The 17,771-nt window shown below is 45.3% G+C and overlaps 1 protein-coding gene across 1 annotated transcript in view; it reads left to right on the forward strand.

The window, feature by feature from the left end:
- The window catches only part of LOC134347296 (uncharacterized), a 51,344-nt gene that overhangs the window by 30,952 nt on the left and 2,621 nt on the right, over nt 1-17,771 (forward strand). Inside the window, exons 10-12 of the mRNA XM_063049695.1 lie at nt 1,511-1,765; nt 11,648-11,920; nt 12,319-12,582. Coding sequence (XP_062905765.1) covers nt 1,511-1,765; nt 11,648-11,920; nt 12,319-12,582 — 792 coding nt within the window. The remainder of the gene's footprint in view (nt 1-1,510; nt 1,766-11,647; nt 11,921-12,318; nt 12,583-17,771) is intronic.

The following is a 17,771-nucleotide window of genomic DNA, read 5'->3' on the forward strand; positions in this document are numbered from 1 at the left end:
TCCACACTATCCACAATACTTCCAGCCTTTGTGTCATCAGCAAACTTACCAACCCATCCCTCTACTTCCTCATCCAGGTCATTTATAAAAATCACGAAGAGTAAGGGTCCCAGAACAGATCCCTGAGGCACACCACTGGTCACCGACGTCCATGCAAAATATGACCCGTCTACAACCACTCTTTGCCTTCCGTGGGCAAGCCAATTCTGGATCCAGAAAGCAATGTCCCCTTGGATCCCATGCCTCCTTACTTTCTCAGTAAGCCTTGTATGGGGTACCTTATCAAATGCCTTGCTGAAATCCATATACACTACAGCTACTGCTCTACCATCATCAATGTGTTTAGTCACATCCTCAAAAAATTCAATCAGGCTCGTAAGGCATGACCTGCCCTTGACAAAGCCATGCTGACTATCCTTAATCATATTATACCTCTCCAAATGTTCATAAATCCTGCCTCTCAGGATCTTCTCTATCAACTTACCAAGCACTGAAGTAAGACTCAGTGGTCTATAATTTCCTGGGCTATCCCTACTCCCTTTCTTGAATAAAGGAACAACATCCACAACCCTCCAATCCTCTGGAACCTCTCCCGTCCCCATTGATGATGCAAAGATTATCGCCAGAGGCTCAGCAATCTCCTCCCTTGCCTCCCACAGTAGCCTGGGGCACATCTCATTCGGTCCCAGTGACTTATACAACTTGATGCTTTCCAAAAGCTCCAGCACATCCTCTTTCTTAATATCTACATGCTCAAGCTTTTCAGTCCACTGCAAGTCATCACTGCAATCACCAAGATCCTTTTCCACAGTGAATACTGAAGCAAAGTATTCAGTAAGTACCTCTGCTATTTCTTCCGGTTCCATACGCACTTTCTCACTGTCACACTTGATAGGTCCTGTTCTTTCACATCTTATCCTCTTGCTCTTCACATACTTGTAGAATGCCTTGGGGTTTCCCTTAATCCTGCCCACCAAGGCTTTCTCATGGCTCCTTCTGGCTCTCCCAATTTCCTTCTTAAGCTCCTTCCTGTTAGCCTTATAATCTTCTAGATCTCTAAATCTCTGAACCTTTTGTTAGCTTTTCTTTTCTTCTTGACTAGATTTATTCCAGCCTTTGTACATCATGGTGCCTGTACCCCACCATAACTTCCCTGTCTAATTGGAACGGGAATATGTGTGACAATCTGTGTGTTGAGCGTGTGCGTGCGCATCCCGACCTACAGCAACCTCTGTGAAGACCAACGTCGGATAAGGCTGTGTCGTTGCCCCAGTGACATGTTCCTTATTGTGACGTTACGTCTCGTCTCCAACAAACTGACCACTGGAGCAAAGGGCTTCAGACGGGACCACGGAAATCATCGACTACTTCCCTGTGTTAGGAGGCTGACAGCAGACGGGGATAATGGAACCCAGTAAGGAACCGGCCTGTGACTTTGTCTCTGCATTGTATCGGCTGCGATAGGTTACCTTGTTTTGTGCCCTGATTTTCCCCTCTCTCTTTGTTTCAGAATCTCACTCTCTCCGAATTCTCCTGACGTCCACGACTGAGATTCTGGATTTTCCACAGTTAGTGGCTGTCACTAATGTGGATAGTGTCCAGTTTGTGGTTTACGACAGTAAGCGGAAGTTGGTTCCCCAGGAGCAGTGGATGGTGAAGAGCGAGGGGGCCGAATGGCATAAGAAGTTGTCACTTGCTGAGGAGTGGGAGAGGACCCAGAAAAAACTTATTCTCTTCATAATGTCTTTGACCAATCAGTTGGGTGGTGAGTCCCTATCTGACTAGTTTAATTTCAGCGTGACTTTTATAAATTGGGGTTGAATCTTTGCATCAAGTCAGTCAACACATGTTTCCCAGTGATTAGATTTAAGTGAGTGGCTGGTCAGTGCTTCAAACGTGGCGGAGTGACGGGCAAGAATTGAACCTGCAGACAACTTGGTTTTAATTTCAAAATTAACTTTTATTCATAAAATTATTCAGAGTGAGCACAATGCCCATCAGTACATTCACCGTGTTATCCAGTTAATGAGGCACCAATGCCACTCATGGTGGTCTATTTGAACCAAGTGTTGTGAGACTCTCTCATAGGACACAGGCCCTTAGGTTACACGTGTCCCCTCCCCCAAAAAATTATGGGGTGACTAATATTGAATGTCAGGATATGTACTTCTATAAGTATTCAGAATGGAAGTGACAAATATCTGGAATTCTCCCTCAGCAGCAGAGTGACACCACAAGTAGAGGTAATTTACTGAGATTCTAGAAGTAAAAGAGCAAAAGGCTAACCAAGGACAGGATAGTCCCTTTTAGGTTCGGTGTGGTCATCATTCTGAAGTGCCACGGGAGATGGCCAAGGTGCTAAATGAATATTTTTCATCTGTATTTGCGGAGAATGTTTTGGAAGTTAATGAGTGAAGGGAAATGAGCAGAAGAGGATTGATAAGGGGAGGGTGGTAGATGTTGTCAACATGTATTTTAAATTTAAAAGTTCAAACTACATTTATTATCAAAGTACATGTACATTATCATACGTCCTTGGAAGTAAGTCTACAGTTTGTGGGAAGAGTTCAGTGATGGGGCGAGTGAAGCTGAGTGAAGTTATCCCCTCTTGCTCAAGAACCTGATGGCTGAGGGGTAATAACTGTTTCTAAACATAGTGTTTTGGGTCCTGAAGCTCCAGACCAATGTTCCCTCTAATTTTTAGTAGTCAGTGTACGCAAAAATCTTATGTTGTGCAAATCTTTTTCCTGTGACAAAAGTATGTGCGCACTGAATGCACACATGGGACAGTTTATTTAAAAATGTAAACACGACGAACTCTGAAGATGCTGGAAATTCAAGCAACACACATCAAAGTTGCTGGTGAACACAGCAGGCCAGGTAACATCTCTAGGAAGAGGTACAGTCGACGTTTCGGGCTGAGACCCTTCGTCAGGACTAACTGAAGGAAGATCTAGCAAGAGACTTGAAAATGGGAGGGAGAGGGGGAGATCCAAAATGATAGGAGAAGACAGGAGGGGGAGGGATGGAGCCAAGAGCTGGACAGGTGATTGGCAAAATGGATATGAGAGGATCATGGGACAGGAGGCCCAGGGAGAAGGAAAAGGGGGGAGGGGGGGAAAAACCCAGAGGATGGGTAAGGGGTATAGTCAGAGGGATAGAGGGAGAAAAAGGAGAGAAAGAAAAGAATGTGTGTATATAAATAAATAACGGATGGGGTACGAGGGGGAGGTGGGGTATTAGCGGAAGTTTGAGAAGTCAACGTTCATGCCATCAGGTTGGAGGCTACCCAAACGGAATATAAGGTGCTGTTCCTCCAACCTGAGTGTGGCTTCTCTTTACAGTAGAGGAGGCCATGGATAGACATGTCAGAATGGGAATGACATGTGGAATTAAAATGTGTGGCCACTGGGAGATCCTGCTTTCTCACCCTGCCCTCAAGTTTACCTGGTCCATTTCCGACACCTCCCTCCCCTTTCTAGATCTTTCTGTCTCTGTCTCTGGAGACAGCTTATCTACTGATGTCTACTATAAGCCTACTGACTCTCACAGCTATCTGGACTACTCCTCTTCTCACCCTGTCTCTTGCAAAAATGCAATCCCCTTCTCGCAATTCCTCCGTCTCTGCCGCATCTGCTCTCAGGATGAGGCTTTTCATTCCAGGACGAGGGAGATGTCCTCCTTTTTTAAAGAAAGGGGCTTCCCCTCCTCCACCATCAACTCTGCTCTCAAACGCATCTCCCCCATTTCACGCACATCTGCTCTCACTCCATCCTCCCGTCACCCCACTAGGAATAGGGTTCCCCTGGTCCTCACCTACCAACCCACCAGCCTCTGGGTCCAACATATTATTCTCCATAACTTCCGCCACCTCCAACGGGACCCCACCACTAAGCACATCTTTCCCTCCCCCCTCTCTCTGCTTTCCGCAGGGATCGCTCCCTACATGACTCACTTGTCCATTCGTCCCCCCTATCCCTCCCCACTGATCTCCCTCCTGGCACTTATCCTTGTAAGCGGAACAAGTGCTACACATGCCCTTACACTTCCTCCCTCACCACCATTCAGGGCCCCAAACAGTCCTTCCAGGTGAGGCGACACTTCACCTGTGAGTCAGCTGGGGTGATATACTGCATCCGGTGCTCCGATGTGGCCTTCTATATATTGGTGAGACCCGACGCAGACTGGGAGATCGTATTGCTGAACACCTACGTTCTGTCTGCCAGAGAAAGCAGGATCTCCCAGTAGCCACACATTTTAATTCTACATCCCATTCCCATTCTGATATGTCTGTCCACGGCCTCCTCTACTGTCAAGATGAAGCCACACTCAGGTTGGAGGAACAACACCTTATATTCCGTCTGGGTAGCCTCCAACCTGATGGCATGAATATTGACTTCTCTAACTTCCACTAATGCCCCACCTCCCCCTCATAACCCATCCGTTATTTATTTATATACACAAATTCTTTCTCTCTCTCTCCTTTTTCTCCCTCTGTCCCTCTCACTATACCCCTTGCCCATCCTCTGGGCTTTTCCCCCCTCCCCCTTTTCCTTCTCCCTGGGCCTCCTGTCCCATGATCCTCTGATATCCCTTTTGCCAATCACTTGTCCAGCTCTTGGCTTTATCCCACCCTCTCCTGTCTTCTCCTATCATTTTGAATCTCCCCCTCCCCCTCCCACTTTCAAATCTCTTACTAGCTCTTCCTTCAGTTAGTCCTGACGAAGGGTCTTGGCCCGCAACGTCGACTGCACCTCTTCCTAGAGATGCTGCCTGGCCTGCTGCGTTCACCAGCAACTTTGATGTGTGTTGGTGGGATAGTTTATGTAGGTTTACAAAATACTTGACATAAAAGTGCACAGAATAACAACAAAATAACATACATATTTAAGTCACACACACAAAAAATGCTGGTGAACACAGCAGGCCAGGCAGCATCTATAGGAAGAGGTACATTTGACGTTTCGGGCCGAGACCCTTCGTCAGGACTAACTGAAAGAAGAGATAGTAAGAGATTTGAAAGTGGGATGGGGAGGGGGAGATCCAAAATGATAGGAGAAGACAGGAAGGGGAGGGAATGAAGCTAAGAGCTGGGAAGTTGATCGGCAAAAGGGATACGAGGCTGGAGAAGGGAGAGGATCATGGGATGGGAGGCCTAGGGAGAAAGAAAGGGAGAGAGGGGAAGCCCAGAGGATGGGCAAGGAGTTATAGTGAGAGGGACAGAGGGAGGAAAAAGAGAGAAAAAAAGGGAAAGAAAAAAAAAATCATAATAATAAATAAATAAGGGATGGGGTACGAACGGGCGGAGGGGCATTAACGGAGGTTAAAGAAGTCAATGTTCATGCCATCAAGTTGGAAATATTTAATTTTTATCATATTTAAGTCACAGTTATTTTTTTCTCTCTCCTGTCTTTGGCATTTACCCATTCCTTGTAAACTCTATCGCGACTAATAGAACTTCCATCGCATTGATAGCTTTTGATGCTCATTAACATATCAAATGACATTCACCTAAATGGTTTCTCAGTTTGTTTTTGAGTTGATTCATTAGGCTAAAACCTCACTCACAGTCTGCACTCGACGCGAGAAAGGTTCCCCCAATGTCCATCAACTGTGCAAGGTCGCAAAACTGTTCATTTTGAAGTACAAATGCCACCATCTGAGAAAAGTTTGAAATCGGTTTGGATTTAATTTTTTCTTGCACAGAAAATTTGAAATCATTAAACTGTCTAACTATTACAATATTTTCAGCTAGAAAATCATGATATTTTAGACATAAGACAATAGCTTGTTCATCGCCAAATGTAAAGTCAGAATCTGCAATTGCGGAGAGATCAAAAGCTGACCATTCTTGTACCTCAATTTTGATCTCCTCTGGGTTTGATCGTTTTCGCTCTCGCTCATCTGCGCTCAACCATAACATGCGTAGCACTCCTGTAACAGGTAATGACAGGTTCTGTTGCCTGAGCTTTTGTACACCGTCCAAATGCGATTTACTTGCCAAGTGACGCTTCAAAAAGTCAAGTTTCCAAATATCATCCCACTTCTTCCCACTAGCAAGTTCTCCAGCAACTTTCGCATCACGACAATACAAACATAACTCCAGTTTCCGAATCATACATAAATATTTCTCGTAGCTGAACGTTCGTGACCTCATGAGCTTTTGGTGTAACAGTTTCTACTATTTTGTTAAGCCATTCAACTTTAAACAAATTTGCAGTTGTTTTGTGCTTCACGCCCTTCACTTCTTTTGAATTCGAAATAGTGAATCAATATTTTTTCCAATAAAAACTTAGTAAGCTATCTACAGGATTTGAAACAGATCTTTGTAAACTTTTCGATATGAACACTGTCCGTCAAAGATGGCTGCCGCCGTGATGCAGCTGTACAAACCGGAACAGGAAAGGTGAGGTGACGTAAATTAGTGACGTGCATTGTGGTATTTGAAAAACCAACTAACTAGGTAACAGAAACAGTTAGCTAAAAGATTAGTTTCAATAAGTATAATTATTAATTACTACATTATTTTAGGTAAGTAACCTTTTGTGCGTGCATTAATTTCCTTTGTGCGCTGGTTGAAAAACGTGTGTGCACACACACACACAGCTTAGAGGGAACTATGCTCCAGACCCTTCTTCCCAATTGCAGCAGCAAGAAGAGAGCATGGCTGGTTGGGCTGTGGGAGGTTTCTTGATGATGGGTGCTGCTTTCCTACAAGAACAGTCTGTGTAGATGTGCTCATTTGCGGGGAGGGCTTTACCCATGAGGGACTGGCCCATATCCACTACTCTTTGTAAGACTTTCCATTCAAGGGCATTGGTGTTTCCATACCAGGCCATAATGCAGCCAGTCAATATACTCTCCACCATACATTTATAGAAGTTTTTTAAAGTTTTAGATTTTATGCCGAATCTTCACAAACTTCTAAGTGTGCTTTCTTCATAATTACACATACTTGCTGGGCCCAAGACAGATCCTATGAAATGATAACACTGAGGAATTTAAAGTTGTTGGCCCTCTCCTTCCGGTCCCCCGGTGAGGACGGGCTCATGGACCTGCAGTTTCCTCCTCCTGACGTCAATAATCAGCTCTTTGGTCTCGCTGACACTGAGTGACAGGTTATTGTTGTGGCACCGCTCAGCCAGATCTTCAGCCTCATCCTATATGCTGACTCATCACCACCTCCAATCTGGCCAGTGACTGTGGTGTCACCAGCAAACTTAAATCATGGCTTTGGAGCTGTGTTTAGCCTCCCCACCATAAGCGGGAGGAGAAGATGGCAGCACAACGCAGCGCGCACAGCTCTCCGGTGAAATGATATCGTATCTGTTAAATAGGGGACGTGGACAATTCTGATTTGATGGAGACAGACGTGAGAGCACAGAGGAACATCTGGAGAAATTTCTGAAATGCCCGGTTCACTGCCGCTGCTACTGTGTGATCGAGAATCTCTGGAGGGAAGGCCCCAAAATCCCCGGCTTTGTCTGCTGCTGGCGACCGAGACTGAGGTCGAAGCGTTCGCATAGAGATGGTGCTCGGTACTCGGTGGCGGAGGGCTGATCGGAGGCTCGAGGTTTTCGGACGACTCAGAGTCGGACTGTGGTCGGGCATGGCAGTGAGGGTTTTCTTCCTTCTACCGTCTGCGTGAGGTGTGGGACATTCGAGAAACTTTGAACTTTTTTAGATACCTGGAGCATCTGTGGCAGAGGTGACCTGCTCTTTATCTGGACGGGAACTGATATCCTGGCTGGGAAGTTTGGTCATGTTACTCTGGAAGATTTAAACTGTTTTTCTTGGGGTGGGGAGGGGAAAACAAGAGCAACAAGTCAGAAGATGGAGGGATTGACTGGAAGGTAGATGAGCAGTAATTCAGGAGCAAGGTAATGGTCACGATGGAATGAATGGGTGGAAATGTGTTTACTTTAGCGCCAGGGATATTAGTGGTAAGGTTACGGAGCATGCATCTGTACGTGAATCTTTACAGGGTGCCGTGAGAGTTTGTTGGGGGTTCTGCGAGAGATCATGATTAAAAATAAACATAGTTTTCTGAACTTCATGCGACGCATGATGCTAGCACTCGGAGTGGTGGGCAGTGACTAAGCAGCACTGTTAGCAATCATGTTGGAGAGCTCACAGCCCAGTATGGCAGTGCTCTCCCTCCCGAATTACGTCCCCCAACTTCCTGTTGTGCACCGACGACTGACTTATGGGAGTGAACAGACTCTACAGGTGTAGTAGAAAATTGGAGGGAACTTTTTATTCTAAAGACAGTCCAATGTGCCAATTTTTGAAGAGAAGGTGTGAGATGGAAGAGGAGGATACTAGGCCTAGGCCTATGGACAATTCTGATAAGGTTAATGATGAAGAATTACAATCTTCTGAGTCATTTAACTGCACTATTTACCACAACAGACACAAAAAAGTGCCTCTTTGCAATGAAAGCTGCTTATCAATGGGGTCTTCATGGACTGGTGATCCAAGTTGTCCTATTCCATTGTGCCTAGTCTGTGGCAAACAACAAGCACGGGTTTCACATGCTGGGCCTATAATTGAGCCTGATCCTGTCACTTAGTAAGAAAATGTTTTTTCAAAGTCCTGTATACAATTGTGTCTTAGGCTATATTTTTATTCATATTGCTTTGGCTTATAGTTTTTAGTAACTTTACCATTCAACATTGTCAATAAATTTTCATGTTGTAAATAGCACTGATTAAAAGCAACTTACAAGCTTTATTTAAATTAAATCTACCGAGCCTATCTTTAGGAAAATTTAAGTCCCATTTTGGCTTAAGCCAGCTATTTAACAGAAATTCATTATGTTTGCTTTATGAGTTTTTAAAATTTGTGAAAGGGAAAGAAAGAGATTAATTTCAAGAAAGGTAGGCTAAGCTTAATTACCTGTTTTATTTTTGAGGAAGTTTGGTGAAAAATTGATTCTCTATTCAAAAGAGCATTGACTATTATTTTTGGATAATTATATCTACAAATTACTGATCACACTAACGTACCGTGAGCTGTAGATATAATAATTTTTATACAGGGGTTCCCTGAGATCTGAAAACTATTTCAACGGTTTCTCCAGGGCAAGGAGGTTGAGAAAGGCTGTGCTAGACAATATTTCTAGTTAGGCTCACCATTGAGCACTGAATCTCGGTTCAGGTCTCTTTAAGTACTGAATTCTTGGTGCCCAAACCATGATTGCTAGTTAGCAGGATAGTCCTGAACTCTTAAAGGGGCCGCGCCAGCTAGCCATATTCCAGAGAGTTAGAGGTCTAAATGTTGGAAGCTGGAGCAGTTGGGTGTGTATCATAACAGAATGGGAGGTCAATGAGAGCAAGAGTCTACGGAAGGGAATGAACGGTTGACATTTTGGGCCAAGACCCTTCCATCATGAGCGAGAAGCCAGAATGAGAAGCTAAAGGAGGGCCAAGAGCTGCAATATTAATCGGGGACAATATCACAGCAGAGTGTTCAGAGGGGACATCACTGAGGGCTCATCCACTGAGTCTAACTTCAGTTGCCACTTTATTAGGTACACTTAATGATGCAAATATCTAATCAGCCAATCATGTGGTAGCAACTCAATGCATAAAAGCATGCAGACATGGTCAAAAGGTTCAGTTGTTGCTCAGATCAAACATCAGATTTGGGAAGAAATGTGATCTAAATGACTTTGACCGTGGAATGATTGTTGGTGTCAGACTGGATGGTTTGAGTATCTCAGAAAGCGATCTCCTGGGATTTTCACTCACAACGTTCTCTAGAGTTTACAGAGGATGGCGTGAAAAACAGAAAACATCCAGTGGGAGGCATTCTGTGACTGAAATTGCCTTGTTAATGAGGGAAGTCAGAGGAGATTGTCAAGACAGGTTCAAGCAGAAAAGGAAGGATACAGTAACCCTAACCATGTGTTACCATAGTGGCTTACAGAAGGGCATCTCTGAACACACATCACCTCAAACCCTAAAATGGTTAGGATACAGCAGCAGCACCCCTGTCTGAGGTACAAGACATATCTCATGAAGTGGCCACTGAGTGTACAGGAATAAAACTCAAAATAAGAAAGGTGCAAGCAACCTAATGGGACAACAAACAATAGACCCTTCAATAGCCATTGAGAAACAGGCATGCAGGCAGATTCAGGGAAGACGGGAAAACAAAAGGTTTTGTTGTTGGGAGTTACTTCAGTTTCCTCAATATAGACGGGGACCTCCTTAGTGCATGGGGTTTATTTGTTAGGGACAACCGGGGATGGGTCCTTAAGTAAGTGTAAATAGTCCAACTAAAGGAGGGGATATATGGCATCCGAGGCTGCAAAGTCAGCCTGGTCAGGTGACTGACCTTTCTGTGGGAAAACGTTTAAGCAATGGAGATCACTGTTCCTTAAGTTTTAAGAGAGCTATAGATAAGGAGAAGTGTAGACCCTGCAGGAGGGTATGAAATTGGGGCAGTGCAAATTACGGGAGATTCAGTTGCAGTCACTCTGTTGTGGTAAGGATATGGAGACTTTGCAGCCGGCGCAGAAGATGTTTGCCACAATGCCGCCTGGATTAGAGGCCACATGCTGTAAGGAAAGGTGAGACAAACTTGGGTTGTTTTCTCTGGACAGTGGAGGCAGAGGGAAGCCCTGATTTACCGTATGTTTACAAGAGGTATAAATGGAGAGACAGATAGCATCTTGCTCCCAGGGTCGAAAAGCATGCATTCCAGGTGGGAGGGGTAAGTTGAAAGGAGATGTGCATGGTGAGTGGTGGGTGTCTGAAAACCACTGCCTGCAGTGGTGACCAAGGCAGAAATACTGGAGCTGCTGAAGAGACTCTTCGTAGGTACATGATTGTGCTGGGAATTGGAGGATTCGGTTGTTGTGAAGGCAGAGGGCATTAATTTAGTTTAGGCATGCAATTAATAGATTAGTTAGCTGTCCACAACATTAATTCTCTGGGTGAGCACTTGAATTGTAAGGCAGAAGGCAGTTATGGACCAAGTACTGGGAACACACCAGTCCTCACCGAAAGGCTTACGTGAAGGGTCATTGAAGCAACATCTCAGAGGGTCTATCCTGAAGCCAGCACTTAGATGCAACCGTCAATGAGAGCATGCCAACGTCCCTCCTTTCTTAAAAGTTTAGGTGATTCTGCACTTCACCAAAGACTCTGACAAACCTCTGCCGATGTACGGTGGAAAGCATCACTGCCTGGTATGAAAGAACTCCAGTACACAGGAACACAAGAGGATGCAGAGAGAGGTAAACTCAGCCAGTTCTATCACAGGTACAGCCCTTCACACCATCAAGGACATCTACAAGAGGACTGTATTTCTTTTCTCCATCAGCTTGTACTAGTGTCCTTATGTTTAGTGGTGCATAATTTATGTTAATTCAAGTACATGTTAAACTATCTCCATTGTGTTTTTCATGTGCTGTGCTCCTGCTGCACAAAGTATTGATACCCTGGGTAAAATGAACTTAAGCGGGATGAGTCATCAGCATAGATGTGATGGGCCGAAAGGCCTTTTTCTAGCTGTGTGAGTCCATACAGATGGTCTCATTTATTTAAGGGTCCTTTGACTGGACACGTGTGCTTCTCTGAACACGGAACAAGGACCATGAGTTTCGTTAAACATTCGCCGACTTCTTATGTTTTGACAGAAATCCACACACTCCAGCAGGTGATTGGCTGTGACCTGAGGGAGGATGGGACCACGAAAGGCTTCACTCAGTACAGCTGGGATGGAGAGGACCTGCTGAGCCTGGACAAGGACCACACAGAGTGGGACACATTTGTAATGTGGGCAGAGAGAATTAAACACCAGTGGGATCAGGACATGGTCAACATTGGGAAATGGAAGTACTTCCTGAAGGTGGACTGTGTCCGGTGGCTGAGGAAGTTCCTGGCTTACGGAAGGAGGCAACTGCGAGTGGGTGAGTGGTCGGGGGAGGTTGCGATTCCGGGATATTGGGGTAGGGAACTGAACATCACTGATGAGGATGGTGGGTTGTAGTGAATGGGGGGGGTGAAGGGGTGACGGGGGGCAGTTAGGAAGAAAGTGTGGGGGAGGCGGGAGTGAGAGGTATGTGAGGGTGTGGGGTTCTGGGAGCAGAGATGAGAAATTGTCTCCAGTTGTGTGCATGCGTATGCGTGTGTGCGCGTTAGAGTATCATAAAGAGATAGGATTGGGTGGTCTCTATCGATCTGTGTGTGTGTGATGGACTCCACCATGTTCCCCCTCTTTGGGGTCTCTTGCTCTCTTTCTGTCTCTCTGGTTGGGGGTGTCTCTATCCCTATAGACTCCACACTGACTCACCTTCCTTCCCCCCAGAACCTCCCCAGGTGACCTTCACCCTGTCAGCCAAAACCAGCACCCTCTCCTGCTTGGCCACTGGCTTCCGCCCCTCATCCATTGAGGTGACCCTGTGGAAGAATGGGACCATCCTCCCTGAGGCACACTCCACTGGGCTCCTGCCCAATCACAATGGCACATACCAGATCCGGAAGTGGGTGCAGATTGATCCCGCGGACCCGGCATCATTCTCCTGCCGGGTGGGGCACAGCGGACTGAAGGATCCCATCATCTGGAATGACGGTGAGCTGGTCGGTTGCCATGGGGGAGGGTCCAAGAGCACACGTGTGCGCTCACGGGTGGGGCAGTCTGTGGTGGGGGCGAGGTGTCTGAGGGTCCCAGAGTTGTGCTGGGGGAGATCCTCAGATACTCAGGTAGAGTCACAGAAAAGCAGAGCATAGAAACTGGCCCTTCGGGCCATCTAGTTCATGCTGAGCCATTGGAACTGCCAACTCCCATCGACCTGCACAGGGACCATAGCCCTTCTTATCCCTACTATCCAAACTTCTCTTAAACATTGAAATCGAGCTTGCATACACCACTTGTGCTGGCAGCTCATTCCATATTCTCACCACCCTCTGAGTGAAGTTTCCCTTCATGTTCCCCTTAAACTCTTCACCTTTCACCCTTAACCCATGACCTTTAGTAGTCCCACCTAACCTCAGTGGAAAAAGCCTGCTTGCATTTGCCCTGTCTATACCCTCATAATTTTGTATACCTTTATTAAATCTCCTCGCAATCTGTTACATTCCAAGGAATAAAGTCCTAACCTATTTAACATTTCCTTATAACTCAGATCTTCCAGGCATGGCAACATCCTTGAAAATCTTCTGTCTCTTTCAACCTTAGTTCATCTTTTCTGTAGGTAGGTGACCTGAACTGCACATAATGCTCCAAATAAGGTCGCACTAACGTCCTATACAACTTCAACATAACACTCAGTACATTGATTTACAAAGGCCAATGTGCCAAAAGCTTTCTTTATGACCCTATCTACCTATGATGCCACTTTCAATGAATTGTGGTCTCCATTCACAAATCCTTTTGTTCTACCGCACTCCTCAGTGCCCTAACATTCATTCTATAAAGCCTACCCTGGTTGGTCCTACCAAAGTACAACACCTCGTACTTGTCTGCATTAAATTCCATCAGTCCATTTTTCCAGATGGCCTGCAATCTATTTCAAGTACCGAGAGTCTTCCTCGCTGTCCGCTACAACCCAGTCTTGGTGTCATCTGCAAATTTGCTGATTCAGTTAACCACATTTTCATCCAGATCATTGATTGATATAGGTGAGAAACAACATTAGACCCAGCACTGATCCCTGCAACACTTTACTAGTCACAGGCCATCAGTCAGAGATGCAACTGTATACTACCACTCTCTGGCTTCTCCCACAGCCAATGTCTAATCCAATTTACTACCTCATCTTGAATGCCAACCGACTGAACCTTCTTGACCAACCTCCCATGTGGGACCTTATCAAATACCTTACTAAAGTCCATGTAGACAACATCCACTGCAATGCCTTCATCAATTTTCCTGGTAACTTCCTCAAAAAATTCTGTAAGATTGGTTAGACACTACCTACCATGCACAAAACCATGCTGATTATACTTAGTAAGTCCATATCTATCCAAATACTTATATATCCAGTCCTTTGGAATACTTTCCAATAACCTTCCCACTACTGATGTCAGGCTCACCGGCCTATAATTTCCTGGTTTCTGTTTAGAACCTTTCTTAAACAGCAGAACAATATTGACTATCCTCCAATCCTCTGGTACCTCTCCGTCACTAAGAATGATTTAAATATATCACCTAGGGCCCAGCAATTTCAGCACTTGCCTCCCATAGGGTCTGAGGAAACACCCTGTCAGGGCCAGGGGATTTTAATTTTTAATTTATACTTTATACTTTATTGTCGCCAAACAATTGATACTAGAACGTACAATCATCACAGCGATATTTGATTCTGTGCTTCCTGCTCCCTGGATTACAAATATTAAATATTAAAAACAGTAAAAATTAGTAAATATAAAAAAATTAAATTATAAATCATAAATAGAAAATAGAAAAATGGAAAGTAAGGTAGTGCAAAAAAAACCAAGAGGCAGGTCTGGATATTTGGAGGGTACGGCCCAGATCCAGGTCAGGATCCGTTCAGCAGTCTTATCACAGTTGGAAAGAAGCAGTTCCCAAATCTGGCTGTACGAGTCTTCAAGCTCCTGAGCCTTCTCCCGGAGGGAAGAGGGACGAAAAGTGTGTTGGCTGGCTGGGTCGTGTCCTTGATTATCCTGGCAGCACTGCTCCGACAGTGTGCAGTGTAAAGTGAGTCCAAGGACAGAAGATTGGTTTTTGTGATGTGCTGCGCCATGTTCACGATCTTCTGCAGCTTCTTTCGGCCTTGGACAGGACAATTTGCCCTAAGGACAGCAAACACAACTTCCTCTGTAATCTATACAGGGTTATACAGAGTCCATGAAGTTGATGCTACTCTGCTTCACTTCTATTGACTCTGTGTCCGTCTCCTGAGTAAAAACAGATGCAAAGAATTCATTTAAGATCTCCCCCACCTCTTTTGCTCTGTGGAATTCCTTGGGATTCTTCTTCACCTTGTCTGCCAGAGGAACTTTCTGCCTTCTTTTACCCTTCCCAATTTCTTTCTTAGGTGTTCTCTTTCATTTCTTGTACTCCATAAGCTCCTCATTTGTTCCTCCCTGTCTATACCTGCTTTTCTTAACCAGGGCCTCAATATCTCTTAAAAACCAAGGTTCCCTGCCCTGTTATCTTTACCTTTTATTCTGACAGGCACATACAAGCTTTCTACTCTAAGGGTTTCACTTTTCAAGGCATCACGCCTTTACCAGAAAATAGCCTGTCCCAATTCACACTTGCCAGATCCTTTCTGATGCCATCAAATTTGGCCTTTCTTCAATTTAGGATCACAATCTGCAGACCAGACCTGTCTTTTTGCATATTGACTTTGAAGCAAATGGCAGTATGATCACTAGATGCAAAGCGTTTCCCTACACAAACTTCTGTCGCCTGCCCTGTCTCATTCCCTAATAGCTGATCAATTATTGCACACTCTCTCATTGGGACTTTTATGTACTGATTAAGGACACGTTCCTTACGACATTTGACAAATTCTATCCCATCTAGTAACTTTACAGTATGGGAATATTTGGAAAGTTAAAAATCACCTACTAAAACAATCTTATATTTCTTGCAACAGTCTGCAATCTCTCTACAAATTTGTTCCTCTAAATCCCTCAGACTGTTGGGTGATCTGTAATATAGCCACATTTATATGGTCTTGTTACTCAGTACCACCCACAACACCTCACTAGGTGAGTTCTCCAGTCTGTCCTGACTGAGCACTGCCTTGATATTTTCCCTGACCAATAACGCCACCCCTCCTTGTTTAATCCCCCCCACCATTCTGTCACATCTAAAATAATGGAACCCCAGAATATTGAGCTGGCAGTCCTGCCCCTCCTGCAACCAAGTCTCACTCATGGCTAGCTTATCATAATTCCATATGTTGATCCAAGCCCTGCAGTCATCTGCCTTTCCTATAAACTTCTTGCATTGAAATATACAAGCTCAGAACATTAGTCACATCATGTTCAATCTTTTGATTCCTGACTATATCTGAGGTCTTTATAACAACGTATCTCCACAATCTCTGCACTATCTGCTCTGGCACTCTGGTTCACATCCCCCTACAACTCTAGTTTTAGCACCCCGCCCCCTTCCCGTGCAGTATGGCAAACTTTCCCATTAGGATATTAGTCCCCATCCAGTTCAGGTGCAAACAATCTCTTCTAAACAGAACCCAGCTTCCTTGGAAGAGAGCCCAATGATCCAAAGCTCTAATGTCCTGCCTCCTTCACCAGCTCCTCAGCCGCATATTAAGTTATATATTCTTCCTATTTCTGGCCTCAGTAGCACGTGGTGGAGGTAGCAATCCTGAGATCACAAGCCTGGAGGTCTGCCAACTCCCAACTCCCTGAGCTCACTTTGCAGACCCTCGTCACTCGTCCTACCCCTGTCATTGGTACCTACATGGACCAGAACCTCTGGCTATTCATCCCCTCACTTAAGAATGCTGAGAACTCAATCCAAGATATCCCAGACCCTAGCACCCGGGAGGCAACATACCATCCAAGAATCTCATTCTCGTTCACGGAACTTCCTTTCTGTTCTCCTAACTAATGTATCGCCTGTCACCACAGCTTGCTTCTTCTTCCCCACCCCCCCTTCCCATTTGAGTTTCAGTGCCAGAGACCTGACCGCTGTGACTTTCCTCTGCTAGGTCAACCCCTCGAACAGTATCTAAAGAGATATACCTGTTGTTGATGGGGATGCCTTGGGGTACTCTGCACTGGCTGTTTAACCCCTTTCTCCCTCCTGACTGTCACCCAGTTTCCGGTGTCCTGCACCTTGAGTGTAACTACCTCTCTATTAGTCCTGTCTATCACCCCCTCAGCCTCTCAAATGATCCAGAGTTCATCCAGTTCCAGCTCCAACCCCTCAATGCGGATTGCTAGAAACCGCAGCAGGATGCACTTGTCATCAGGGTCACTGGAGGTCTCCCTGCCTTCCCACACCACTCAAGAGGAGCATGCCACTATTCTGCCTGGCATCTCTACTGTGCTAACTCAGCAAATGTAAAGAAGGAAGAACAATAAACTGTTGGGTGGGGGTGGAAACTCTATCTACAGCTTTTTTGCCTTCTCTGACTGAAGCCTCACCTGATGAAGCCTTGAAGAGCTAAAATGTGACCACTCCAACAGTGGGCACTCTGCTTGCCCCTGCCTTAATTTAATTTGTTCTTGCCAATCTATCCCAAATGCTGATAGGCCACTGCTCAAAGCACTAAACTGCCATGAGTCGCTAGCTTTTCGACTCAGTTGGCAAGCCTGAGTGAGCTGCGTCTTCTCAGGGTTCTGATCTCCAGTTTGCTGCTGCTCAAAGTGAGGTCAAGTCCCTGGTATCCAGGAACAGGATAGAGCAGGGCTTGGTTTATCCTGCGACAGGGCAGAGCTGTATCTGGGGACAGTACGGAGCAGTGGCAGTTGTATCCGAGGTGATTACTGCACAGGGTAGAGTTCCCTGTGATATTACAGTATAGGGCAGTGTACCCTGTAATATAACAGTATGGTGCCGTGTACCCTGTGATATTTCAGTACAGGGCAGTGTACCCTGTATTATTACAGTACAGTGCCGTGTACCCTATATTATTGCAGTACAGTGCAATGTACCCTCTAATATTATGGTACAGGGCAGTGGGCCCTGTATTATTACAGTACAGGGCAGTGTGCCCTGTAATATTACCATATGGTGCAGTGTACCCTGTAATATTACTGTACGGTGTACTGTACCACTTGATATTACAGTACGGGCCAGTGTGCCCCATGGCATTA

The sequence above is a fragment of the Mobula hypostoma genome, chromosome 5, assembly GCF_963921235.1.
Source record: "Mobula hypostoma chromosome 5, sMobHyp1.1, whole genome shotgun sequence".
NCBI lineage: Eukaryota > Metazoa > Chordata > Chondrichthyes > Myliobatiformes > Myliobatidae > Mobula > Mobula hypostoma.